The sequence below is a fragment of the Stenella coeruleoalba genome (assembly GCF_951394435.1).
Source record: "Stenella coeruleoalba genome assembly, chromosome: 8".
Lineage (NCBI taxonomy): Eukaryota > Metazoa > Chordata > Mammalia > Artiodactyla > Delphinidae > Stenella > Stenella coeruleoalba.
This window is the reverse complement of record NC_137154.1, coordinates 49,265,561-49,291,628: the sequence shown is the minus strand read 5'-3', so window position 1 is coordinate 49,291,628 and position 26,068 is coordinate 49,265,561. Positions and strand designations below refer to the sequence as shown.

General features: G+C 49.7%; 2 protein-coding genes across 17 annotated transcripts in view; one reads left to right on the top strand and one right to left on the bottom strand.

Moving 5' to 3' along the window:
- The window catches only part of NUP98 (nucleoporin 98 and 96 precursor), a gene marked incomplete at its 3' end in the record, with an annotated part of 107,939 nt that extends 103,965 nt beyond the window's left edge, over nucleotides 1–3,974 (bottom strand). For 4 of the 13 annotated variants that reach the window (XM_079929050.1, XM_079929061.1, XM_079929055.1 and 1 more), the window contains exon 1: nucleotides 3,722–3,972. Of the gene's footprint in view, nucleotides 1–3,721 lie in introns of all 13 variants that reach the window. The other 9 variants (XM_079929058.1, XM_079929060.1, XM_079929056.1 and 6 more) reach the window with 6 other exon arrangements.
- Nucleotides 3,975–4,229: 255 nt separating this feature from the next.
- Nucleotides 4,230–25,814, top strand: PGAP2 (post-GPI attachment to proteins 2). Of its 4 annotated transcripts, XM_079930476.1 has the most exons (8): nucleotides 4,230–4,314; nucleotides 11,554–11,574; nucleotides 14,545–14,719; nucleotides 22,998–23,250; nucleotides 23,397–23,503; nucleotides 24,120–24,228; nucleotides 24,442–24,565; nucleotides 24,757–25,814. In XM_079930476.1, exons 3-8 carry the CDS (start codon nucleotides 14,555–14,557, stop codon nucleotides 24,851–24,853), a joined length of 855 nt encoding a protein of 284 aa, XP_079786602.1. In that variant the 5' UTR covers nucleotides 4,230–4,314; nucleotides 11,554–11,574; nucleotides 14,545–14,554; the 3' UTR covers nucleotides 24,854–25,814. The 4 variants fall into 4 exon arrangements, with proteins under 4 accessions (XP_079786602.1, XP_079786600.1, XP_079786599.1 ...); XM_079930474.1 differs by lacking the exons at nucleotides 4,230–4,314; nucleotides 11,554–11,574 and adding an exon at nucleotides 11,615–11,931 and having other exon boundaries at nucleotides 23,397–23,491; XM_079930473.1 differs by lacking the exons at nucleotides 4,230–4,314; nucleotides 11,554–11,574 and adding an exon at nucleotides 11,615–11,931.
- The last annotated feature ends 254 nt before the right edge of the window (nucleotides 25,815–26,068 follow it).

The window sequence follows — 26,068 nt, the reverse complement described above, 5'->3', positions numbered from 1 at the left end:
AGAAAATTGGAATATTGAAAACTTGTGTACACCACTATGAGCTTGTCAACTTCCCAATTCTTAAAAGATTTATCTGATGAAATGGGTGGAAATATTAGCAACTGTAAATTTGTCAACATTTGGAAGAGCTGCGTAACTCAGTGCACCAATGATTCCTAATGACCAATATATAATGTCATAAAATCATGCACAGGTAAACAAACACCCATTCAAAGTGCAAGACAGACCAATGAATTTTAATGTAACATTGTACAAAAGTTCAATGATATGGTTTCAGATTCCATGTTGCAACAAACCTTTAAGAAGGTTTGAGTGTACTGTCAAAGGAGAAATCTACAATTATTTGAAGAGGTCATTAGAACACTCCTTTTTCCAAATACTATGTATCTGTATAAGGCTGGATTTCTTCACATACTTCAACTAAAACAACATACCGACCATCTGAATGCAAAAGATCTGCAAATTCAGTGATCTTCTATTAAGCCAGACATTAAAAAGATTTGCAAAAATGTAAAACAATGCCACTGTTGTCACTAAATTTTTTAGTAACTTTTCGTAAGAGTATTTTTTAAATCAATAAATCTTTTAAATATTAGTTTCAGTTTCTAGCTGTTCAGAGTCCGCAATAATTCTTAGAAGCATAAAGGAGTCCCAAGACCTCAAACTTTGAGAACTGCTAGACCATTGCTAGAGCCTCCTTCTAATCGTCTGACTCCAGTTTCACACCTTCCAATTTACCCTACTACCTCCCAGCTTAAACTAACTCTTAGTACCAGACTTAGCTAATTACACCTATACTTTAAGAAATCATTTTTATTTCTCTACTAAAAAATTACAATTGTTTCGCAGTACACTGAATTAAGTACAAACTCTTAAAATGTGGCAAATAATTCTCAGTGTTTATTAAATTCTCAGAGTCAGTACAATGGGACAAGACCTCCGATTCATGTGGCAGGTCGTGTATCAGTGAAATGGAAAGAGAATGGAATCACAGAGCATCACATTTAATTGTATCAATTCAACTACAAGCTCTTTTTTGCCCTCTTCCACAAAAACAAATAAATATTGCTCTATTTACCCAACAACCTATCTCCTTTCAAACAGGACTTTGATTTCTCCTATCTCAGAGGAAGGGAGGTTACCACAGAAATGAAAGGAGAAACTAAAGAAAGTGACTCTAGGACTCTTAGCTTTTCAGCTTCCCATACCAGATTCTGACAATTTAAGGGTTTTCGAGAACAGTTTCAACCAGATGCAACTTATTAGCGGACTCCACAAGCATAGACCAGACATGATAAAGGTAAGATTTTTTTACTGAAATACTGGGAACGTTTTCTCTAGAGCAGTGGTCTCACTCAGGGGCAGTTTTGCCTCCCAGGTAACATGTGACAATGTTTGGAGACATTCTTGGTTGTTACAACTTAGGGAGGGGGTGTTATGAGTACCTTATGGGTAAAATACTACAATACACAAATGCCAAATACTTAGGTTCAATTCCAAACACACAGAATGCACCAAGTTCTTAAGAAACGCTGTTTACATACTTTGTCTCTAATACCTACTGGTAAATCTCTAAATTTCTTAATCTCCTAAACTTTGGACAAATTGCATAATTGCAGATGTGCTCTTTATTTACTGGAAATTAAATATCAGTACTACTACCCCTTTCTTCCTAAGGTTAATTGCTACTATAAAAAATCACAATAAAGTAATATTACTGATTTTTTCCAAGCTATGAACTTGGTTCCCTAAAAGTTGTGCTTGTTCTTAGTTATCCAGGAGCAAGTGGACATGAATAAAGTCAGGTACCAAAGTACGGTGTATCACACGAATGGTATGGGTCCTCTTATCTGGGCCCCGTATTTCAGGAGTACACAAATACCCAGCCTCTTCATAGACTATTTTTAGGCTTAACTCCTCCATATCTGTTTATCCATTCAGGCAAGCACACTTACTGCGGGCCTACTCTGTGCTAAGCAAACTGAATACAAAGTCAAAAATTTTTTTACCAGTCTAATAAAAAGACACAGCTAAAATACAAAATGATTTGTGCTATAAATAGAAGTATCAAATAAGTGTTATGGAAGCTTGCAGGGGAAAGAACGCCAGGAAAGGCTTCCCAGAAGAGAACATGTCACAGAAAACATACCCTGTTCACCTCATAGTATTAAGACTACAGTTCTCTTCTGCTCTTACATACATTTTTCAGTTTTTGCTTCGTCATCTAAACAAGAGGAAAGTGACAATCTGACTTATGTGAACAGACCAAAGTGTCCTTCATCAAATCTCAATGAAGAGTCAAAAAATAACCTTATCAAATTATTTCCCAGTACCTCCTTCCTGTCCAACTTCTGGTTTGTTTTTTAAATATCCTAACTTCTTCGATCAAGTTCCAAACACACCATCTGTCACTCACTCAGTCAACAAGTGTTTCCTTCTGAATTTATAAGACTGTCATAGGGGATGATCACTGCTCTTTTCTTTCTTTCTTCCAGTTAGCTTCTTCTCCCAAAATAGTTTAATCTTCTCATTTCATTCTACTACAATTTTCGAATTCAGTAAGAGAGGCGCTATGAGTTCCGAGGTACAAGAAATACAAAATGACTGCTGTGTACCTTTCTAAATCTTGTCCATATTTCTGGTTTTCTATTGCAATATTGCTGTAGTTCATTAACTGGACTCTTTCTTCTGAGTCCCCAGCAGCTGTCACAAATAAAAATTTCAGACCTGGGACAGGAAACTAGCCAATGACATGTAGTTTTACCGATTCATTTCCAATACATAACATAACTAACATTCTTTAACCAACTTGTAAGTTTAGTTCTCATAGTCTAGGTGAACTAATGAAGCGTCTGCCTTACCACGAACAGAGCTGGTAGTAACTAAATCGGAAACGCTATTGAAGACTAGGTCTGCTCCTAACTATCCATGTCCCTACCTTAACCCCTCCACTCTTCCAAAGGGAATCCTCAGTAATGGGAGGCTGGAACACCCAGGGCGGGCAGTGTAGTAGAAAAATTTCTACACTGAGTCAGATGTAGCATTGGCTAATCCTGTTTCTTCTCTAGGCCTCGGTTTCTCCACCTATAGAACTTGCATTTAACGTAGAGTAGGGGGATTGGCTTAATTTCTAAGGTCCTTATGGCGATAGTAATTCAAAAACCTCACCTCGTCTAGCTTTACGTGGAACACGTGGGAGAAGAGAAAATAAGCTTTCACTCCATTAAACCGACCTTAATTCTCAGATACTGTTTTAAAAAGGTAACAAACTCCCGACGCACTCACACTCCCCTGGGGCTGCACATTTCCCCTTGGAGAAGCCAAGGCACATAAAGTCCATCCCGCACGATGGTCAGAGAAGTGCTGGGAAAACCGTACTCAGGGTCTCAAGGCGCTGCCCCAGCAAAGGGCCGGCCCACCTAACCACCGCCCGGCAAATGAATGAGTACAACCAGCTAAAGGGACGCCCCTCAACGTAGGCTGCAACGCGAGACCCCAGGGCCCAGATCCCACCGATAGCGACTCCTTCCCGGAGCCCGAAAAGCTGGGCCTCGGGGCCGCAGGGTCGCGGGCCCCGCCCCCTCCCTCAGGGCAGAAGGTGCGCGCCCCGGCTCGAGACTCGGGCGCGGAGAGGGCCTGGGACTCCCCGCGAACCCGCCCGCCCTGAGAGGAGGTGGAGCCTGCCGGTCCCCGGCCGCCACCACCCCGGCTCCCGACTTACCGCGATGCGGTGGGGGACGGGAAGTGTCAGGAGTGAGGGCCTAGGCCCGTCTGCCACCCGCCGCTCAGAGAGCAGCGCGCGGCCGCCACAAAACCGTCGCCGCCGCCACCACCTCCGCTACCGACCGCCGCTTCGGGCGCAGCGCGCAGAGGGCCCGACTGCGTCACACGCCGCCTGCCGTCAGAGGCTCGCTGCGGGCGCTCCGCCCTCGCTGTCTGCTCATTGGCAGATACCGCCGCCACTCTAGGCCCACCCTGTTATGCATTGGACCTAGAGTCTTTTGAAACCGAACGTGAGGGCTGTCTTTGGGAGGCTGGAGAGGGGGAAGAGGAGGGACGGAAGGAATTAGGGGGAGGAAGCGGGAGGGGCAGTGGGAGGGACATGAAGTACGGCCCCTCGCCGCCGCGGTTGGCTGGGAGGGAGTCGTGACGTCACAAGGGCCCCTAGAGGTAGGCTGGTGAGTGGCTACATCGGGCGGGGGGAGGGGAGAAGAGTGATGACGCTATGCTGAGGCTCCGCCCCCTTCTTTGGAGTGGAGAGACTCGGGTTGCTGATGCTCGGGCCAATCAGAGTGAAGGCTCCAGGATGGCATGGTAACTATTCTACCCTTACTTTTCCCCAGTCCTCGGGCTGTGACGGGAAAGCTACCCCGTTGTCTTGCCCTTACTTCCTGGCCAGACCACGTGCGGAGCTGGAGGGACCTCCTAGGAGGTCTATCTGCGTAGCTCACCTGCAGCTGCTCCGAGGCCCGCAAACCTGGCCTCCTTGTCTCCTGACCCATGCCAACCCCAACACAACCTTTCCCTCTCTGAATCCCTAGAATGGACGTTAGGAACATTAGAGGTGCCTTAAGGGAATGGTTCAGCTTAGAGTTTGGTACAAATGACAATTCTCGGAACTTCTTTCCCACCTGCACTTTAGGAACCCCTACTTATTCTTAAAGTCTAGTTGAAATGTTCCCGCTTCTCTGGGATCTCTCACAGCTAGTTGGAGTAATGCTTGGGCAGGCCTCTGTTACAGCCTTGTTACTTTGTATTCTGTTATTTACTTTCCTATCTTCTGGTGCCGGGCTCTTGAAGGCCAGAGCTTCATTTTCAAGTTGGTGTTCCTTTCCCTCAAGGCCTAGCCCGGAGCAGAAGCCTGATATCTCAAGGGGGTGGGTTGAGCATGTTCTAGAAACTAGATCTAGTGACTGTGGGTCCCACACAAAATAGCAGGGACTGTGTTCAGAAAGCAAAACCTATTAGGATTACCGCTCCACCACCCCCTCCTCCTGGGACATATCTACAAAATTGAAATGGGCCCTGCCCAAAACATGGATAAACTTAAATCACTCTGGGTTTTCAGTGGTGGCAAGGGATTAGAGTTACTTAGTCAAAAAGTGAACACACCATTGTAAAGCAGTTATACTCCAATAAAGATGTTTAAAAAAAAAAAAAAGTGGAGTGATCTGGTAGTAAAGGTAAAATAAGATAATGGATGGAAGAAACCTAGTGCATTGTAGATGTTCAGTAGGTGCTTGAAGAAAGAAAAAAATAAATATGTGGATGGTCAAATAGGAAAGCTAAACATCTGACTCCAGACACCTTTCCCCAACTACTCCATCCAAACATCACTCCTTTCCCTCCACCCTCCCTTGCCTATATTCAGCATCAGAAAGTCATTAGGTCTCCCTGGAGAGTTACAGTAGCTTCCTCACTGCCCTCCTGAACCTTTGATTTCTCACCTTCCAATCCTCAAACCCAGCTCTGTTTAAGGCTCTCCTCTGCTTATTTATTCTGATGTCCCTAAGGCCAGCCACACAGCATAGGTGTGCATTAAATGTTTGATGCATGAATGAGAGAATTATTTTCTTAAATAGAAAAGAAGTATGGGACTTTTGAGTCAGAGAACCCTGGGTTTAAATCTGAGCCCAACCATGTATTAACTGTATGAACTTTGGGCAAATTTCTTAACCCCTCTGAAACTCAGTTTCCTTGTCTGTAAAATGGGGGTAATAATTGTACTTGCCTCACAGAGTTGTGAGAATTAAATGAGCTGAGGCATATGGTAACTGGTACACAGGTACCCTCAATAAATGATAGATATTATTTGTATTCTTTAAAAATGTTAAGGAATTCCCATTCTAAATATTCTAAGACATGGATTCTGACACAGAAAAGGAGCTCAGAAATATGTCTTGTGTGAGTGAGTGTATTTAGTCCAGAGTACTAGCAGGTGTGCAGGAGTTGGGTCCCTTAAGTAGTGTATACTTATTGGAAGACTGGAGGGAGAGACACTGGACAAGGAGTGCTCCAGGGAGGAGTTTCCTGTGATCATGGTGATTTCTAAGTAGAAGGACCTCTTGTTAGGTACTCTGGCAGGCATGTGGCCTACAAGCTCATCATTCCCAGGGACTTCTGCCCCAGGAAGGACTTCTTTGTGGACCAGGGCTTCCTAGGCCCACATAGTCTTACTCTGCCTAATTCTCATAATACCCCTTTTGATTGTCATCATCTGCCTTCTTCTCCTCTAAAGCCAAGGAATTTGGTGCATGTTCTCAAAAGCTTGCTGAGCCAAGCTCTGTCCTGGGCATTAGGAGCCCAGAGATGTCCACCGCTCAACACTCTGCCGTGGCCAAGAGAGACAGAGCTAAGCAAAGTCCATTTCTGTCCTGGAAGCTTCCAGTCTCTCTCACACATGCCCTGAGAACTCACTCTATGCAGCTCTGAAGGATTGATGCCCAGGGAGGATAGAGACCTGTAAGGACTGCAGAATTATAAAAGAACACGAGACTTCCTTCCAGAGAGATGATTCTAAATTTCTTATATGGTACATTGGAAAGAGCAGCAGAGTTAGATTCAAACAGATCTAAGTTCAAGTCCTAGATCTACTACTTTTTAGACCTTGCACAAATTATTTAATTGTTCTGTGCACCAGTTTCATTGTCTATAAAGTGGGCACAATAATTTCTGTTTCATAAGGTGCTTGTGAAGGTCAAATAAGATCATGAAATTTGCAAAGGACTGGGCCCCTGTTTGGTACATGGTAAGCATGCAGTAAATGTTGATTTCCTTCTTTTCCTATAACTTGATAAGGAAGGGTGATGTTTATAAATGACATATAATTAGATTTATATAAATCTTGTGTGAATATCTGACTTTTAACTAGAGCATTTAGTCAATTGCATTTAACGAATTTACTGGTATATTTAGGATTTTATCTAACATTTTAGACTTTCTGTTTGCCCCAGATGTTCTGTTTCTGTGCTTTTTAAAAAAAAATTTTTTTTTTGGTAAAAATAACTGCCATTTACTGAGGCCAAGCTCTTTGCCAGATTTTTTTTTAAAAATTGAGATATAATTTGCATAATATAACATTCACCCATTTGAAGTGTACAATTCAGAGGTTTTTAGTATATTCACAAGGTTGTGCAACTACCACCACTATATAATTCCAGAACATTTTCATAATCCCAGAAGAAACCCCAGGCCCATTAGCAATCATTCCCCATCTCCCCCTTCCCCCCAGCTCCTGGCAATTTACTAGTACACTTTCTGTCTCAATGGATTTGCCTACTCTGGACACTTCATATAAATGGAATCATAAAATACGTGGCCTTTGTGTCTGACTTCTTTCACTTATCATGATGTTTCAAAGTTTCACCCATTTTTATAGGAGAATAATATTCCATTTTATGAATATACCATATTTTGTTTATACAGTCATGAGTTGGATGGCATTTGAGTTGTTTCATCATGAATAATGATTATTCCATTATTCCACTATGAATAGTACTGCTATGGACATTCATGTAAAAGTTTTTTGTGGACATGTGTTTTCAATTCTCTTGTGTTTATACCTAGGAGTGGATTTGCAGGGTCATATAGTAACTCTATATTTAGCTTCTTGAGGAGCTGCCAAACTGTTTTCCAAACTGGCTGTACCATTTTACATTCCTGCCAGCCACATCTTTGCCAACACTTGTTATTTTCTTTTTTCTTTCTTTTTAAATTATAGCCATGCTAGGTGGTGTGAAGTGGCATCTCACTGTGGTTTTTTTTATACATTTCCCCGGTGACTAATGATGTTGACCATCTTTTCACGTGCTTATTGGCCATTTAAATCTCCTTTCTTGCATTCTTTTGGATTACTTCATTTTTATTCCTGCATCAGTTTGGAAATTAAATTCTTTTTCTATTATTTTAGTGATAGCCCTAGAAATTACTGCATGCATGCCTAACTCACTAAAGTGTCATGCTAATCTATACCTTTATAAGAAGGGTAGAGTTTGCTGAGACAAGGAAAAGATGCATTCCATGCCAGATGAACAGGGAGAACAGAGATGTGGGACCAGGAAAGAGCTCAGTGTATCCATGGGTGCAAACTGGGACTTCATCCTAGAAGTGATAGGGGATGGGCTTTACTGGTGGCACAGTAGTTAAGAATCCACCTGCCAATGCAGGGGACACGGGTTCGAGCCCTGGTCCGGGAAGATCCCACGTGCCACGGAGCAACTAAGCCCGTGTGCCACCACTACCGAGCCTGCGCTCTAGAGCCCGTGAGCCACAACTACTGAACTGAAGCCCGCGCGCCTAAAGCCCGTGCTCCGCAATAAGAGAAACCACTGCAATGTGAAGCCCGCGCATCGCAATGCTCGCCGCAACTAGAGAAAGCCCGCTCTCAGCAAGGAAGACCCAACACGGCCAAAAATAAATAATTTTTTATAAAAAAGAAGTGATAGGGAAGCTAAAGAATGTTCTATAGAACAATGAAGATGTAATTACTATTTGAGGCAGAATGGAGCTGGAGCAAGATGGGTGAGCCTAGGGTAAATAGTTTAAAGCCATCCAAGAAGGATGTCTCTGCCATGAGAAAGATCTCTGGGAAGAAAAAAAGAACACTCCTCCTCAACCCAGGAAGACTTTCCTAAGGCTGCCCAGGAGGCAGGGCAGCGTTTGGCCTGAAATTGGATGCTTTTAGCACTGTTTCTGTCTCTGTCACTTTACCTACCTCCCACCCCCACCCCGAGCCATGCACCCTCTGCCTCCACCCTCTATTCCCAGCAGTCATTCTTCAAAGGCCTTTCTTGCAGTTCCTAAATCTCTTCTTGATATATCTAAATCCTACCCATCCTTCAAAATCCAGTTCAATTAAATCAATCTAGCAAATATTTTCTGGACTCTTACCGTATGCCCATGCCTGGGCTAAGCTGAGAGATTCAGAAATAAACGGAACAGGTGGAGGTTCTGTCCTTAAATGAGCTGCCAGGAGGGTCGGGGAAACAGGCAACAGATTATTTTGCTTCATTGTGGTTAGAGCCCTCATAAGGGTGTGATGGAAGGCCATCCAAGGCTGCCTGAGGAGTGGGGAGGTAGGCAGATCGGGGGGGGGGGTAGGGAGAGATAAGGAGGAAGTTAAACAAAGCTCCATGGAAGAGGTGAGTGTAGTTAGAATGTAAAACAAGTGGTTGCTGGAGTAGAGGATGGCCACGTTATGAAGGATACTGAACATCACACTAAGGAATTTGCCCTTGATGCTAAAAGCCATGAAAATTTACTACTTTGCCACAAGGCACAAGGGCGGGACATGATCAGATCTGTGTCGTAAGAAGAGCCAATGTGGCTAATGGGGAGAATGATGGAGAGATAGGAGGGCAGTGAAGGAGTGAAGGAGATCTCCTACAGGAAGCTTTCCTTGACAACTATATCCCACCTTCACTTCCCCTCTTCTGCCCCCCACCTCTACACCGCCCTATGCTCCTGGGGGCTGGAACATCCCTGAAAACAAATGCTCAGTGAGCTTGGGATATCTGGTACGTGTATGTGGAAAGGGGAGTGGAGCAGTGATCATGGCTAAAGCTTGAAGATGGTGGTGCTGTTTCAGGCACAGGCCTCTCTGGGATATGTCCAGGCACCAGGCAAACCAACCAGGAGGGAGGAGACACTGAAAGGCTTCAACAGCAGCAGCAGCTACTTGGACAATGGACAAATGCCGGTTCAGCAAACACTGAGAGCATCCTGAATAAGGTCGAGCCTAGATGCTTAGATGCTTGTTCAATTTTTTAATCTGTAAAATGGCTTTCATCAAACCTACCTCATCAGATTATTAAGAGGATCAAATAAGAGAATGCATATATAGTCCCTGGCACATAGTAAGAACTCATCTTTTTCTTCCACTTTTCCTCATATAAATCAAGTAGGTGATAGTCTTTCAAACTGACAGTGGAGGAAACAGATTCAGAGAGGGTCAGTGACAGCTGAGGTCAGACAGTTCGGAAAAGGCTCAATCAGGACGAATTCAGACTGTTGCTGACACATCTAGCTGTCATCAACCTGGCACACTGCTCTATTACCTCATCTAATTCTCACAACAACACTATAATGTGGATATTCCTAAAACCATTTTACAGATGAGGAAACAGACTGAGGACTGTATGGTGGGGAAGTGCCCAAATCACCAGAGAATTAAAGGCCAGTTAGAGCACCTCAAGTTTCAGGCACTGGGGGGTAGTCTAGAGGCAGGGAGAAGAGACCCAGCCTCAGGGAATGGTACTTAGAGCCAAAGGAACAGACAAGGGGTTAAGACCGGCAACAGGGGCCAGGAGCAGGCATGTGTGGGTTGGAGCTAGACAAAGAGCATCACGTGAAGCCCCAAGGAAGAAAACCTAAATCCAGTTATCAAAACTAAATGGGAGTGGTTCTTTCAGTAACAATTAGTTTTACTAATTGTTCATTTGCCCTGGGACTTTAAAGGCCGGGGTGGGGTGGGGTGGGGTGGCAGAATTCAAGTCAAGAAAACTATTTTTTTTAGAATAAGACACCTTCCCTGTAGACTTGGACCCCCAGGAGTGAGCACGATATCTCTGGGTCCCCCACCATTGCCCAACCCAGGGCCTGTCACAGAGGGGGCCTAGGCTGAGTAAATGAACAAGAGTGGATGCATGCAAAAGGGTTCTGGCAAGTTAATCAAATTTGGGCCTTTGTTTCCCCGAATTAACAGTATATAGTGATTAAGGGAATGACCTCAGGTGCCAGACTTGAATCCTGGCTTCTGACACTTACTAGCTGTGTGTGTAGGTAACTCATCTTCTCTGTTTTCCATTGGTGAAATGGAGATATTAATAGTATCTACCTCATAGAGCTTTTATCAGGATTAAATGGGATAACATAAAAAAGTAGAAAAGGGCCTGGGACACCGGGGGTGCTCAAAATGTGCTAATTATTACTGTGGGGATTTAAACGGGAAAAATGTGATGGTAACGGTGTCTAGGTCAGATGTCCTCCACCTGCTGCAGGTGCTCTGACAATCCCACATTGTAACTGTAGGAGGGATTACTGGTCCCTTCATTCTTTTTCCCCGTTGAGGTAGGATGGTCTTTACAAAGGTAGCCAAGAGTCCCCCTCAGATTCCTTTAGGGGGTCAGTCAGGGTGGGGAAGAAACCCTGGCTGGGGGCTGGTTTCTGGGGATCAGCCCTCTCATGGTGAAGAGGGACCAGGACTAGGGTGGGGTTGGGGGGCAGGAGATCCGCTCTCTGCATTTCGACAGGCGGGACAGGGCGCCCTCTCCTGATCAAAGGTGGGAATAGCTGTGGCCCAGAGTTTCTCCGGTGGGCCCCACGGGATCTCGTTCCCTGTGAGGCACTCTTCCCTTTGCTGAAATGCCCCGATTGGGCTCTGGGGAGCAAAGTTTGGGGAAGGGGCGCCGAGGCTGGGGCCAAACTGGTTTAATGTTTAAGAAGTGCGAAACTGGATAATTTCGTCTAGGTTGGGGTGGGAGGTGGGTAGAGACTGGGGTCAAGAAATGAGAGAATTCGAGGTCCTGTTGAATTAATTTTATGTTCTTTCAACAGGTGATGGAACGCAGCCGAGAGGTAAGTGACAAGGTGGCTGATCCAACGTGTCAGACCCAGGTGTCCAGTGCTCTTCCGGCTGCCCCCATGCAGCTGAAATTAGTGGAGCTGACCAGTGCTGGATCGGCATGGCATGAGGGGACGCCAGATTAAGGGGGACAGCCCGGGGTCCCGGGCCGCAGAAGCGGGGAGGGGCCAGCAGAGGATCTGGGTGCTGTTTCCTTCCCAAGTTCCGCCCCAAGCGCGCCGGCCCCGCCCCCGCCGTTCCCGCTCCGACCCGCCCCCCACCGCTCGCCCCCCGGGCCCGGCCTGGGCTTCCCCCGGTTGCTCCCTGCTCTCGGACTGCGCCGGCGCGGCCTCCTCGCCGCCACGGCCTGGGTGAGTATGGAGATGGGTGTGCTGGACTGCCGGGCAGCCCCACTTGGGGGAGCTCGGCCACGCGGTCTGGCCTCCGCGGGGCCCGGCCCCGGGCTGTGGGGATCCTGGTGTCTGTCCAGGACCTGCTGCTGTGCCCGCTGGGGTAGCTGACCCCTTTCCCCTCTGCTCCCTGACAGGGGCCCGATGTTCCAGAGTGAGCCCTCCCTTCTTCACCCCGCCGGCACTCCTAGTCCAGATTCTTCCTTAGGTGCCCCAGGAGAGAGGTGCCGGGGACCTGCAACCCTTTAGATTAGTTTCAAATCCCAACTCTGCCAGCTATTAGCCTGTGACCTTGAGCAAATGTTAACCTCCCTGAGCCTCACTTGCCTCTTCTGTAAAATGGAAATATACAGGCTATAGCTAGCGCCTACCTCATAGAGTTGTAGTGAGAATTAAAAGAAACAATGTATATCTAGTGCTAAGCAGGGTGCCTAGTACTCAGAAGGCACCCAGTAAGTGTGGATTTGGACTGGAGGCTGAGAAGATCTTTGAGGATCTTTGGAAATAAGTTAGGGATACTCCTAAGAAAGCAGTTTTCAGTTAAGTGGTACCTGTGTGGAAGTTAGAGTTGACTGGGGCTGGACAGCTGCCCTTCAGGTAGTGAGCTCCCTGTCCTGAAGCCTGGGAGAGTAGAATGACCTAGTTGGTATGACCTTATTAGTTATCCAAACCACAAGATCCCCATGTTGTACAACTGTGAAAACAGGCCCAGAGTGGTTAGGTGACTTGCCCAAGGTCACACAGCTAAAAGGGAGGTTAGGCATACCTCCAACAAGTGGAACAGACTGTTCCTCAAACCTTATCAACCCCTGCCTTGGGCACTGCCTAGTCATTCCCTGAGGATCTGGTCTTTGGTTTGGGGGTCCCAGTGATTCCTGAGGGATCCAGAGCAGCTGGCTTCAGGAAGGGATGTTGGAAGGGGGGACTAGTGCCATGGCAACCACAGAATCTGGGTTTGGGCTGGGTGGGGAAGGTCTTTGGGGATGATCCAAGGACTGTAGGAATGTGCTTGATTTGGGAGGGCCACCAGAGCCACTTCCACCGCTCCTGGGAAACCCCCGGCCCGCAGAAGGAGGAAGGAGGTTGAGCAGTTGGGGCAGGCTGCCTGATGGAGCCTGGCAGAGAGGTGGGTGGAGGAAGATGGTTGAGAGGCATATCCACCTGGCTTGTTCCAGATGCCATGAGGCCAGCCTCCTGGAGGTCAGCGTTCTTCCTGAGGGCGGGACTAGGAGAGCGTCCTGAGGGCGGGGCCAGGAAGAGCTAGGACTTGATCTCCAGGCAAGGTCCTGGAGTCCAGAAGGGCAGGTTCTTTATGTATCCGGAGCCAGCCCTAGTTTGGCAACTAGAAGCCTAAATTCTGAGGATGGCTTTCCCTCAGGTTCAGCATATGGCTTTGAGGAAAGACCTTCCTCTCTCTATGTCTTGGTTCCTCTGTCTTTAAAATGGGAACGGGGCTGACTGACTCATTTATATAAGATTTGGTTTTTTAGTTTTTTTCCTCCTATGGACAGGTACCCCTTCACTTTTCCCTCCTAACCTGACGTAACCTGACCTCTCTGCCCAGAGCTCTGGCCCAGAGAGCAAAGGGTCAAGGAAGGTGAGAGCTGCAGTTTGTGACACTGTGAGCCCCACATCTGCCCACTGCTGGCTCTTCCTTCTATTTACTATGGGACCCTGAGCAGGGTCCTGCCCCTCTCTTGGCCTCAACTTCCCCTTCTATACACTGAGGGGGTCCAGGCTAGGATTGCTGGTATATACTTGGCTAGTAGTATAGTGCATGACCTCATATCCTCATCTGAGTGGGGGAGTGCAGTGGGGAGGAGCCCAGTCCTCAGGAGCCCTTACCTAGTCTCCAGAGGGGAGCGGACAGGCCCCTGGGCACTGGGAAGCCTCCAGAAGCTGACCAGGCAGCTCTCTCTAGCAAACAGCAAGCCCAGGCTAGCACCAGGCCTGATTCTGCAAAGCCTTTCACCCTCAGAGCACGTGAGGCAGCGGGTGGGGACAGGCAGGGGGTTGAGGTTCTGCTGGCTTCCATGGAGTCCTTGCTGCTGTGGACTGCGGTGCAGGCGCACAGAGCACACAGAGCTGGGAAGGGATTGAAGGTGCAGAAGCACCCCGGGCCGGTGGGTGAAGCAGTGAGAGCTGATAGGAGGCCCTGAAACATGGAGGTTCCAAGGCCTGGGGGAGGAGATGGGCCATTCTGTTCACTGGGAGGTTTTAGGATTGGTTCCTGAAACAAGAGAGACTAGTTCAACCGGCTCCTGTAGTACTAGGCCTGTCAAGCCAGGCCTAGGGATGAGAAGAAGTTTTCTCAATCTATTCCGTCTTCATCTTAGCACAGATTTGGTTCATTGTCTTTCCTCTGAAATTGAGGGTGAATGTTCTCATGGGATTCTCAGTCCATCTTCCTCATCCAGGGCAGTAGCTGTCCAAGTTTAGGGGTTAGGTGGCTTCCTTCTCAGACTCTCCACCTCATAGCATAGCTAAGCTGAGGACTGAGCACAAGGGCTAACTTCACCACTGAGTCCCAGCCTCACTACCTTGGGCCCTGACAGCACACCACTCCATCCCCAGGTCTGACAAGATGTACGAGGTCCCACTGCCACTGGATCGGGATGGGACCCTGGTCCGGCTCCGCTTCACCCTGGTGGCCCTGGTCACGGTCTGCTGTCCACTTGTCGCCTTCCTCTTCTGCGTCCTCTGGTCCCTGCTCTTCCACTTCAAGGAGACTACGGCCACACACTGTGGGGTAGGGCTTGTGGAGGGGGGCACTGATACCTCATGTTCAGGCCCAATCAGATCTATTTTGGATCCTGAGTCTGTTGTAACAGGATTAGCCATCAAACATACTGGGCTGCTGGGGGGATGCCTGCAAATTGAGGTCCCAAGGAATAGTCTCCCTCCACCTTCAACGGAGGTCATTGAGGGCCAGGGTCCCTGAAGTTGGGCAGCCCCAGAACCCCGAACCCAATCCTTAGTTCATAGAGGGGCAGATTCAGCAGCCCCAGGGTTTTCTGGGGGACAGAGAAAAAAACTGGGCTAGAGGGCATTTGGGGCTTTTTAGTGGGGCACTGTGGGCTGTGCCTGTCCCTACGGGAATGTGATTATGTATATGTGCATGTGTTAACTGTGAGGGACATGACTATAATGGCTTTGAGTGGGCTATGTGTGTGAGAGAGACTATATCTGTGTCTGTCTGGTTGGGGACCTGATTATGTGTGTGTACATGTGTTTTCTGGGGTAGGTCCCATGACCTCTGAGGTTCCATAGGTGGCCATACACCCTCTTGGACAGGGATATAGGGTGCTGGGCCAGGAGGAAAGTTGTGAGAGTTCTTTCTCTGTATGTTATGGGTGTAAATGGGGTGAGACCTGTGTGGACCTTTGTTATCCTGCTAGTTCATCCACTGACTCTGTATATTACCTGAATTTCAGAGGCTGAGCCTCAGTTTCCCCATGTCTATCAGGGTTGCTAATTCCTGTCCTCCTCCTCAGTGTTAGTGTAGCGCTCCAGGTGGAGGAAATAGGAAAGTGGTTTGGGAAATGTGAAAGGGGAGGAGCAGAAGGAGGAAGAGGAAAAGGAGATTGTCAAGTTGAAAGACAGGACAGGAGAGGAAGTTAGCCAAGGGTCTCTAGGTGGGAAAGAGGCAGAGCCTGGACATGGACCCTTGAACTAGCCTCACAGAGAGCTCAGAAGGCCGCCAATCAGCTGAGCTTCCACCTTCCTATAAAGAGCGTTTGCTTGAGAAAAAGGGGTACAACCAGGAGTGGGATCTGGCTGGCAAGCATGGGGGCCCACTTCTTTTGTTCATATGACTTCAAGTTTTCCCTCTTCTTAATTTGTCAGTGGGTAGATGTGGGCCTTGAGTTGTGGGCAGCCAGCCTGGTGAGACTCAGGGCTGGGAGCTATCAGAAAGAACAGGACTGGAAGAAAAGGGGGTGACCAGGTGATCAGAGGGGGAAGATCAGAAAGGATCCATCCAACAGCCTCTCCTGACCTAGTTCTCACCTTAGATAATGCATCAAATGTTCTATTACCCTGGCCAACTCCTGTTCATCCTGCAAAACCCTTCTCATATGTCTCCTCCTCCAAAAAGCTTTCTGCAACCTCCATGGGGCAAGCTTAATCACTCCCTCCTCTGGGTGCCCATAGTTCCAGGTGTTCTCTCTGATATGGTTCTATCACATTATATTTGTGTCTCTCTTCCCTACTAGGCTGGGAGCTCCTTGAAGATGGGCACTGCATCTGAATCAGAAAGTATTTGTTGAGGGACTTCCCTCGTGGTCCAGTGGTTATGACTTTGTGCTTCCACTGCAAGGGGCATGGGTTTGATCCCTGGTCGGGGAACTAAGGTCCCGCATGCCACACAGCGCGGCCAGGGAAAAAAAAAGTATTTGTTGAATAAATGGATAGGACTCCCCCCCCACCGACACACACACACACACACACACACACACACACACACACACACACACACACACACACACACACACACACACACACACACACACCAGCCCTGGGAAAAGGAAGGCAGGATATAATGCAGTCATAGTCCATACAGAGAATTATAATATTTGTATGGCATATGGAGTTAGACGGAGTAGGCTGTTTGCTCTGGTCCTCGTGGCTGGCTCCAAATGATAATGGGATCAGTAACCTCAGCATACTTATAACCCATTCTCAACATACTAGAGAGGGAGCTAAGGCATAGGTAGCTGCTGGAGGGGTACCTGGCCTCTCTGGGGCAAGACTAGGCCTAGTGACCCCGGGGGTATTTTGTCCCTACTCCCTGGGACTACTATGATGGATACACCTGGGAATTTTCACATATACTCTGAATTTTTCACCCAGAGAATCCCAGGAATGGCCAACTGAGGAATGAAAGAAGTAGCCTTAGTCTATAATTGCCAATAGATGACATTGCCTCTGCTTGCACATCCCCAGTGATGGAGAGCTTCTTTCCTTCCCAGGCAGCTGATTCCGAGGAGACTTAGTAACTAACAATTAGCAAGCTCTTTCTTTCTTTTTTTTTTTGCGGTATACGGGCCTCTCACTGTTGTGGGCTCTCCCATTGCGGAGCACAGGCTCCGGATGCGCAGGCTCAGAGGCCAAGGCTGACGGGCCCAGCTGCTCCATGGCATGCGGGATCTTCCCGGACCGGGGCACGAACCCGTGTCCCCTGCATCGGCAGGCGGACTCTCAACCACTGCGCCACCAGGGAAGCCCAGCAAGCTCTTATAGTGAGCATACACCCTCTTTCTGGTGAATCTCTGTCCTGGCTCTGGCTCTGCTTTGGGACCCTTGGAGCTACTTTTTCCACCTGGCTTCCAGCCAGCCCTGCAGAGATGGGAAGGCAGTAATGGCGGGGGAGGAGGGTCCCCTGAGTTTACTTTTCTCAGGTAGCATAGCTCCAGTTCCTTCAGGCAATGCTTACAAGACATGTGCCCTGGACTTGGCCCAGTTGATCACTGTTCTCTCCTAGGCCCTGATCTGGGCATAGGACTTCATATGGCCTGGGAAGTACAGCCCAAATCAGGACTGTTCTATTCCTATTACTGGCTGTTAGACCTCTGTTAATGCAGCCTGAGCTGCCACTAGCTGTTTCTGCACAGGTACAGGCTGGACACTGATACCTCATATTCAGGCCTGTCTAGATCTGTTTTGGACTGCGAATCTACTGTTTAAGATTAGCTAGCTCTCTGATGGGGCCCAACAAGCATATTCAGTCCTGCTCCAACAGAAAGGGGCTAAATCCTATTCTGCTTTCTCCCTTTCCCTTCCCAGAAACCTGCCTACATGCCTGGACCCAACCCTCAGAAAGGTCCCCACCGCCATGTCTGGCAAAGGGATCTGCTGTGGGCCAACCTTGGCCACTATCATTCTTACCTTTGCAGAGTGTTCTGGGATTTATGACATGGCCTTGTTGGTCGTGGGAAGGCTGTGTGCCCGGGGAAGGCGTGGAGATCCGGGCTCTGTGGGCAGGAGGCAGGCCCTTAGGAACTGGGGGTGGGACCCTCCAGTCTTAGAGCAGTCTCAGTCTGGCTAGAGCCTTCAACCCAAGCCCCGGATCCTTCAGCACCCAGTGTGAGTGTTGCTTAGTGCGCCTACCCCCACCCTGATTCCCTGGTGCTGAGCTGGACTAGTAGACTAGGGTTCCCTTAATGGAGGGAGGTCTGAGTCCCCAGGGGAGATTTGGTCCTAGGCCTTTTAATACAAATCTGCCCTCCAGAAGGAAGCCCAGCGTGAAGGGTCATGGTGGTCGGCGCAGTGGGGGTGGCGGAGGGAGTTCTCTGCCCAGAGGGAGAGGAAGCAGAAGAAGCCCAGCTGCCTCAGTCTGGGTCTGTCCTTCCTGGGTCTGGCCCAGCACAGGAGACTCAACCTGAGTGGAGAAGGTTCCCATGACCCTCAGTTCCCAAAAATCTTGGATCGGGTGACATGGTCTTCTCAGAGAGGAAGGAGATAGAGGTCTGGGCCTCCGGAGGGACTCTGGTATCTCGGGGTCAGGGTACTGCTGGCCTGAGGCTTGGATCATTCTGAGCCTGGGGGTGGGATGGCTGGTAGCCTGTGGTCCCATTGAAATAGGTTATGGGGCCCTCCCACTGTTCCTAGTTAACTTGGGTGAAGAGCAGGAATGTGGTCAGACAGGGTCAGTGGGAAGGCTTGGGTCAGCCTGAGCCAAGGTCCTTTATCTAGGTTACTTGGCCTGAAGTAAACCTTGACTTGGAGCCTTAAGCTATCAAGTGGCAAGAGGCCTTAGTCCTAATGTTTGATCCTAGCATAGTTCTGGGCCTTGGTCTTCCCTTCTGTGCAATGGGAATAATAACCCTTCCACCTCTGACCCTTCTCCTGAGTGGGTATGAGGGTCATGGGAATGAGGTGGGCCATCAGAGCTCCCATATCCAGGCCACTGGGAGCCTCTATTCTCCATACTCTTCAAGAGGTGAACCTATAGGACCAGTGTGCCAAAGGGATTCCTATGAGCTGACCCTGTCTCTCTGCTGTTCCTGCCCCATCTCCCTCTGTACCTCCTCTTCTGCACTGCTTTCCTTTTTCCTTTATGCCCTTCCTACTCTTTATACTCTGGCTCTTCCCTATACTCTGAAAAGCCAGCTCTGGAAAAGGCCCCACTTTCCTAGGCCCAGGTAACCCCACCAGGCCCCAAATTGTGTCCCTTGCCCTGCCTGGGCACCACTCCCTACAGGATGTTCTCTGCGGCCTCCCAGCCCTTGGACCCCGATGGGACCGTGTTCCGGCTCCGCTTCACGGCCATGGTCTGGTGGGTCATCACTTTCCCCGTGTTTGGCTTCTTCTTCTGCATCATCTGGTCCCTGGTGTTCCACTTTGAGTACACAGTGGCCACTGACTGTGGGGTGAGTGCCAGGCTCCCCAGCACCTGGGTCAGGGCCAGGTCAGGAGACGGTGATAAGGGTGGAATCAGACAGTAGGAGAGAAGGTGGAGGGACAGAGAGAGGGGAGAGGGATAAAAGCATGGTGGGGGGAAAGTCAGAGCTGGGGGGAATTTGGGGAGAGAGACTCAGGGAAAGTAGAGTCACAGTCCTCCAAGAGTAGAAGAGGATTGTAGAGGGTACAAGGGAGCAGAGGGGGCCTGGGGGAAGGGAAGAGAGTGGGAATAAGCAGGAGAGATTGCGAGAGGGAGAAGGGGGCTGAAGAAAGACCAGACTGGAAAGGAAGCCAGGACTGAGGAGGTAAGATGAGGCCAGGAGCCAGGAGAAGTAACAGGTGGCTTTAGCCCAGACTAGGGGCCTGACCTGAGAAGACGCCCAGCCCTGCCCTGGCTTCTTCTATCTTTGTTTCTCCTCTGGCAGTCTCAGGCCCCACAACCTATATCCACTCAGAGCTTTGCCAGCTAGAAACCTAGAAGGAGTTCCTGCCTCCAAGAGCAGTCCATCAAGCCTTTCTTGAGGGCCCAGGGGTGGAGGTTCTGTGTCAGGGGCATGGAATTGAACATGGACTTGCCCTTAGCATCTTATTCCTCCAAGAGACAGACCTAGGCACAGACAGTCACAACACTGTGAGATGAGATCCCTTCTGTGATAAAAGGGAGCACAGGGATGCGGGGCCCAGGAGAAGCACTTAAACCGGCTTGGATGTTGGAGACTTCCTTCCTGGAGGAGGGGGAATTGTTGCTGTGGGGTGAAGAAGGACCTCTGTGAGTGCCAGGCGGACAGCTTTTGATTTTATCCAGAGGGCAATGGGGAGCTTTGGAAAGATTTTAAGCAGGGAAGGGACACGATCAGATTTGAGCTTTAGAAGACCATTCTGGCTCCTGAGTGGAGAACAGATTCAACGGCAGAGGGCAAGAGTAGGGAGACCAGTGAGGAAGCTAGTGCAATAGCTCATGGTACAGGGGATACCAGGGCTAAGATGGGGGAACTATGAGGCTAGAGAAGAGGGGATGGAGTCCAGAGAAGCGTAGCAAGTAGGATTGACAGGAATGGGAGTTTTTGTCCAGTTGGTGGGGAGGGGAAGGGGTGGTAAGGTATAAAGAAAAGTCATCCATAATTTCAGGGGACTTTTATCTGAGGCCAGAGGAATGAACCTCTAATGGTGAAACATGAGGTTCTATGATAAGGAAGTTTTGGGACCCTCTCCCTTTATACCATGTGAATTTCTGATCTACTGCCCTGCCATAGATCCACTGAGCCATGTCTTCCAGGCCAAAGGGTTTCTATTCTTGGGGAAAGAGGTTATGTTCCCATCTCTCAGTACCCTTAGCTCTGGGCTTTTGGGGAGGTTTGTGGTGAGCTGTGTACGTGGGCTCTGATATCTCCTCATGTTGCTTGTTGTTGGCATAGTTGGTGAGTGGGGAACTTGTGTATTTAGAATGGCGGGGGTGTATATGAGTATCTGTACCTGATTAAGCGTGTGTGTGTGTGTGTGTGTGTGTGTGTGTGTCTGTGTGATGAGGGAGGCAATCCCTGCTCTTAGAATCGTGCCCCCACCCTTAATTTGAGAGGAGCTTGTGAGGATGGGACAGGCAGCCACAGGGCCCTAACCCTCATCCTCCTGAGGCATCCCCCTAACTCCGTGCCATCTCTACCCTTTACCTCTTTCCCAGCATCAGTCAGGGCTCTGGGCCCTTGAATACTCTTGGCTCTCCCAGCCAAGCCTTAGATGTTGGTACTGTTCCCTTTAAAGTAGCTGAGATTGGGGCAGGAGTTTTCAAAATGAATATTCTAGAAAGTGGAGGCAACACTCCCACTAATCCTACTCAGGGGACCTACCCAGAGAGGCAGAAAAGTCAAGTAAGGAGGCTTGGAGGTCTCAGAAGTGTCCAGTCAAGATATGATTCCCACCTTTCACTCATAAGTCGGCCTTGCCACGTTCAGTAGCCACATAGATCACAGGCAATTTGCAGGCTTTTCAGGAAAGTTTGTCTTCTGAAAGCCATCGCTTGTACTCACTGCGTGCTAGACACTGCAGATGCCTTGCACACATTATATTTAGTAATTCACCGTCCCCTGCAAGGTAGGTGACGTCATCCCTATTTTGCCAATGAGGAAATCAAAGCTCAGAGAGGTGAAGTGACTTGCTCAAGGTCAGCCAGCTAATAAAGGCAGAGCTGGAATGTGGACCCAGGTTTGTGTGGCTCCAAAGCCTCCACGTTGCCCTTCACTGATTACTCAGAGTGAATATCTGAGCCTGGTCTCAAGCTATGGTATCTCAAGCCATGGCCTCGATAGCATCACCCTCTCTCTGAGAGCTCTGCACTTAGCTTCCTCTGACAGTGCTGAGGGGAATCCATCTCTGTTTCTGTGAAGGCTTGTGAGGGCCCTGGCTCGTCCTGTCCCAGGCCCACCCCTGCCCTGTGAGCTTCCTCCATCATTGCCTGCCTTCCCAGCCACTCTGGAGACCCATTCAGCATCCCCACTGGGAGAAAGGAAGGGGTCTTCCAGAACTCCATCTCTGAAGACTTGTCCTGCCATAGTCACAGCAGGGTCATTCCCTCTCTGGGTTTCTGGGCTCTGGCGCTGCTCTGGCTCTTGTTGAAGGTCTAAAAAAGTCCACGGAAAGTGTGGGCAACAGACTGGTAGATTCTGCAGTCATGGAATCTTTTAGAAATGCAGATTCTCAGATTCCAGACCTTCTGCATTCTCACACAATTCCAGGTGACTCGTATGCATATTAAAGTTTGAGACATACTGCTCTAGGCCCCTGAGTCTAAGAGATCCTCTTCCTATTCCTGACCTTCCTGTTCCCATCGAAACTACTGTTCATCCATCCCCCATTCTCTCACCCCCCAAAATAAGCAACATCAGTCCTTGCAGCTGTGTGGTATTATCTCCTTCCTCAGCTTTAAAGAATGACACTCCAGTTCCTTAAGGAATGAGGGAATTCCAGCCTTTGAGAAAGATGGATGAGAGAGATGCATAAGAACAGGGTCATTTTCTTAGACTACCCCAGGTTAGGAGCACCCATTTTCCTAAACGTGACCAGAGTGAATGTATATTCTGGCCCAGCTTCCCTAGGATCTCACAGCACCCTCTACTACCTTGGTACCCCAGACCAGAAGAACAAGGGAAGCTGGGAGCAGTCAGGAACAGCTTAGCTGGGCAGTGAATCCAGCGCTGTGCCGAGGAAGCTCAGATGCTCTGTGACTCGTTTCTGTCCTTGGGACTGAATCTGGGTTGCTGGGCTCATGGACCCTCCCACAGGACTTTATCCAGGTCACAGCCCTGTGCTGTGGGCTCAGAGAGCATCTGAACCTGCCTATAGCTTTCCCAGCCACCTGTAGGGAGATGGAGGCGGTCCCACTATGCCCCAGCACAAACCCCAAGCTGGCTAGGGAATGAGAACCAGGCACACTGGGGACCTGGAAGGGGACCTGGAAGGACCTGGAAGGGGAGGTCTCCCTGGAGAGCTCTGGGGCTCTGAAGAAGGACATCCTGGAGGCAGGGGACTGGACCAGAGCCTTCTGAGTGTCAAGGTGATTCCACAGAGAGGAAGATCTCAAGGTGGGTGGGGCCGGCAGGGGGCTGGTGCCCAGATGGTTCACAACTCTCTAGGTGCCCAATTACCTGCCGTCGGTGAGCTCGGCCATCGGCGGAGAGGTGCCCCAGCGCTACGTATGGCGCTTCTGCATTGGCCTGCACTCAGCACCCCGCTTCTTGGTGGCCTTCGCCTACTGGAACCACTACCTCAGCTGCGCCTCCCCGTGTCCCAGCTACCGCCAGCTTTGCCGCCTCAATTTCGGCCTCAACATCGTGGAGAACCTTGCGCTGCTAGTGCTCACCTATGTCTCCTCTTCCGAGGACTTCAGTGGGTGCCCAGACAAGGGAAGGAGGAGCGGGGAGGGGTTCCGGGAGGGGATGTCCCTGCCCCCCACCCCCGCCCCCCGACCTTACGACGCAGGGCTCTGGGTGCTCCCTGCGGTGCATGCTCCCAGCCCTCCTCTCTCCCTCCAGCCATCCATGAAAACGCTTTCATTGTGTTCATCGCCTCATCCCTCAGTCACATGCTCCTCACCTGCATTCTCTGGCGGCTGACCAAGAAGCACACAGTAAGTCAAGAGGTACGGTCTACTCCTAGTGGGGCTACAGGCGGCCCAGAGGAAAATCAAGGACACTCGTCCTCAGGATGCGGGTAATGGTGAGGTGGGAAATGGAGTTCTTTTGCAAACTGGGGCTGGGGCTGGGCTTGGGGACAAGTGGAGGGTGATTGATCAGAATCTGGGGCTGTGTTTGGGTAGCATGGGAAAATGGAGAATAGAAGAGGTAGTGCCTCCAAATGCGAGTAGAATGAGGGGCAGCACCCAGGCTGCAGCGGGAACACTGTGTCAGGGGTCTGTGGTCTGTAATAACTCTGGTGCCTCCCCCCGGCCCTGCCCCCCCACACCCCGTACTTTTCTTCTCCCCACAGCATCTGGAGGTGTTGGGTTGGTGGGTAACTCCAAGTAACTTTCATACTCTGTCCCCCTGAAATGGGAGGGACAGGGACCCCACTGTACCTTGGCCTCATTACACCAAATGCAGGGGTATGAAATGCCCATCATTCCTGCTGCCCCTGCCTCTGCCGCCTTCCATGACCAAAGGAGGCAAGACAACAGCCCTTAGCAGTTGGGGCCAAGAGGGGAGGCTGTCTGCACATATCTAACAAGCTGCAGAGTGATCAGACAGCCCATCCCCTAGGAGCGCAAGTCCTACAACTGGAAACAGCGGCTCTTCATCATCAACTTCGTCTCCTTCTTCACGGCGCTGGCTGCGTACTTTCGGCACAACATGTATTGTGAGGCTGGAGGTGAGGCCAGGCGAGGATCCATAGGTGGTCACAGTGGCTAAGGGACAGTTGGGATGTTTTCTGTAATGTGCAGTATGGCAGTGGCAGTGGTCTTGGGGACTGCCTGCCATTGTGTTCTTTGCGTAGTGATGCAGTGGTGGTGATCTATCAAGAGGCCCCTGGGGTGTAGGGAAGGAGGCTTATCACGCACTGTTCCTTGTGTCCTTCCCACAGTATACACCATTTTTGCCATCCTGGAGTATACTGTTGTCCTAACCAACATGGCGTTCCACATGACGGCCTGGTGGGACTTCGGGAACAAGGAGCTGCTCATTACCTCCCAGCCTGAGGAAAAACGGTTCTAAACCCTTCTCTCCTGCTGGCGAGGAGGCCCACTGCCCAGAGAAACTAGGACAGGATACCACTCTGGCCTTCCCTTACCCCCTGCGTCCTCTCTGAGCCCTACTGAAGCTGGGGTAGAGGGGAAGAAGGGAAGAAAGGCACAGGACAAGGCTTTCCCCGGCCCTACTGGCTTCTCCTTTCCCCCAGCCCACGTGAAGGCACAGGCTCCTTCCAGCAGCATCACCCGTACCTGAGAAGCCCCAAGAAGCTGAGCTGGCAGGAGAGCTCCACCATCTGGTGCTAAAAGAAGTCCTGAGGTTCATAACCACCATCTGGTTCTTGGCCTTTACCTAGCCACCTCTCGCTGAGGTCAGGGACCACTGAGCAGTGGCTGCTACCAGAAAACCGCAGCCATTTCTCCCCATGGGGTCATTCACTTGACCCATGCGTCTAATGATCTACTCTGCACATTCAGGCCTGTGACCACATTCCCCTGCTGAGTATGCCCAGGTGTCCCAGACCTGACTTCCCCTCTGATATGGTGTATGCCCTTCCCTATGTGAGCCTCCTCGTGTCCGTGTGGATGATGGGGGTGAGGGGTGGGAGGCTATATGGTTTCCGAGGGCTCTGCCAGTCTGTGCTTCTCCCTGTGGAGGTGGTGTTCTGTACCCAAAGGATACAGAAAAAGCACTGGCACAGCATGTATTTCCCTTCCCTTCTGGAATCTCTGGTTTACAGACTCTTCCTCCTTGGCAAAAGGTGCCAGGTAGAGGGGACAGAGGCACAGATTCCTACCCCAAAACGGGCTCTCTGGTGTCCCCCCATCCTCCCTGCTGCCTTAGGCCCTGTGCTCTTTTGGTTGTACATTTTATTTCAAAGGAAAATAAATTTTTTTTTTTTTTGCCAACAGTCTGGGCTAGGCTTGCTTGTTCGGGGGCTTGTCTCTTTAATGGAACTGAGGGGAGGGAAGACAGGCTCCAGGATGGAGGGAATAAGTCCATGGTAGGGTATGATTCCATGTGGCGTTTCCCCCCCCCACCCCCTTAGGCCTGGAGTCTCCCAAGGCTGGTCCAAGCCTTGATTTGATGAGCAGGAGTGACTGAGCTATCCCTGTGATGACTCCAGGTCTGGAAGCTGGGCTACCTGGGAGAGTCTTGGGTTGAGGCGATGGCCTGAGTTCCAGCCCCAACTCTGACAGTAAAGATTTGTCCCCTTGAGGGTATAAGGGGACAGCTCTCAGATGCACGACTGTGAGAGCACCCACCTGCAGGCTGATGGCTCTCAACCTCTCCCTTTCTGAGTCCTAGATCAGGAAGTTTTTCCTCATGCTTTGCATCCCAGTCTACTACAGAATATGTGGCTGGGCCCCAGAACAAGACTGGCCCCTCCAAGGGAGCCCAGAGCTTTGTTAGGGAAATTGGGGGGTGGGGGGACCACAATGAAGCCTATTGTCCCCTGTCCCCTCTTGTAGGAAACAAAAGGCTCCCAGTCTCTGGGGAGCCCTAGCCCATGCCCGGCC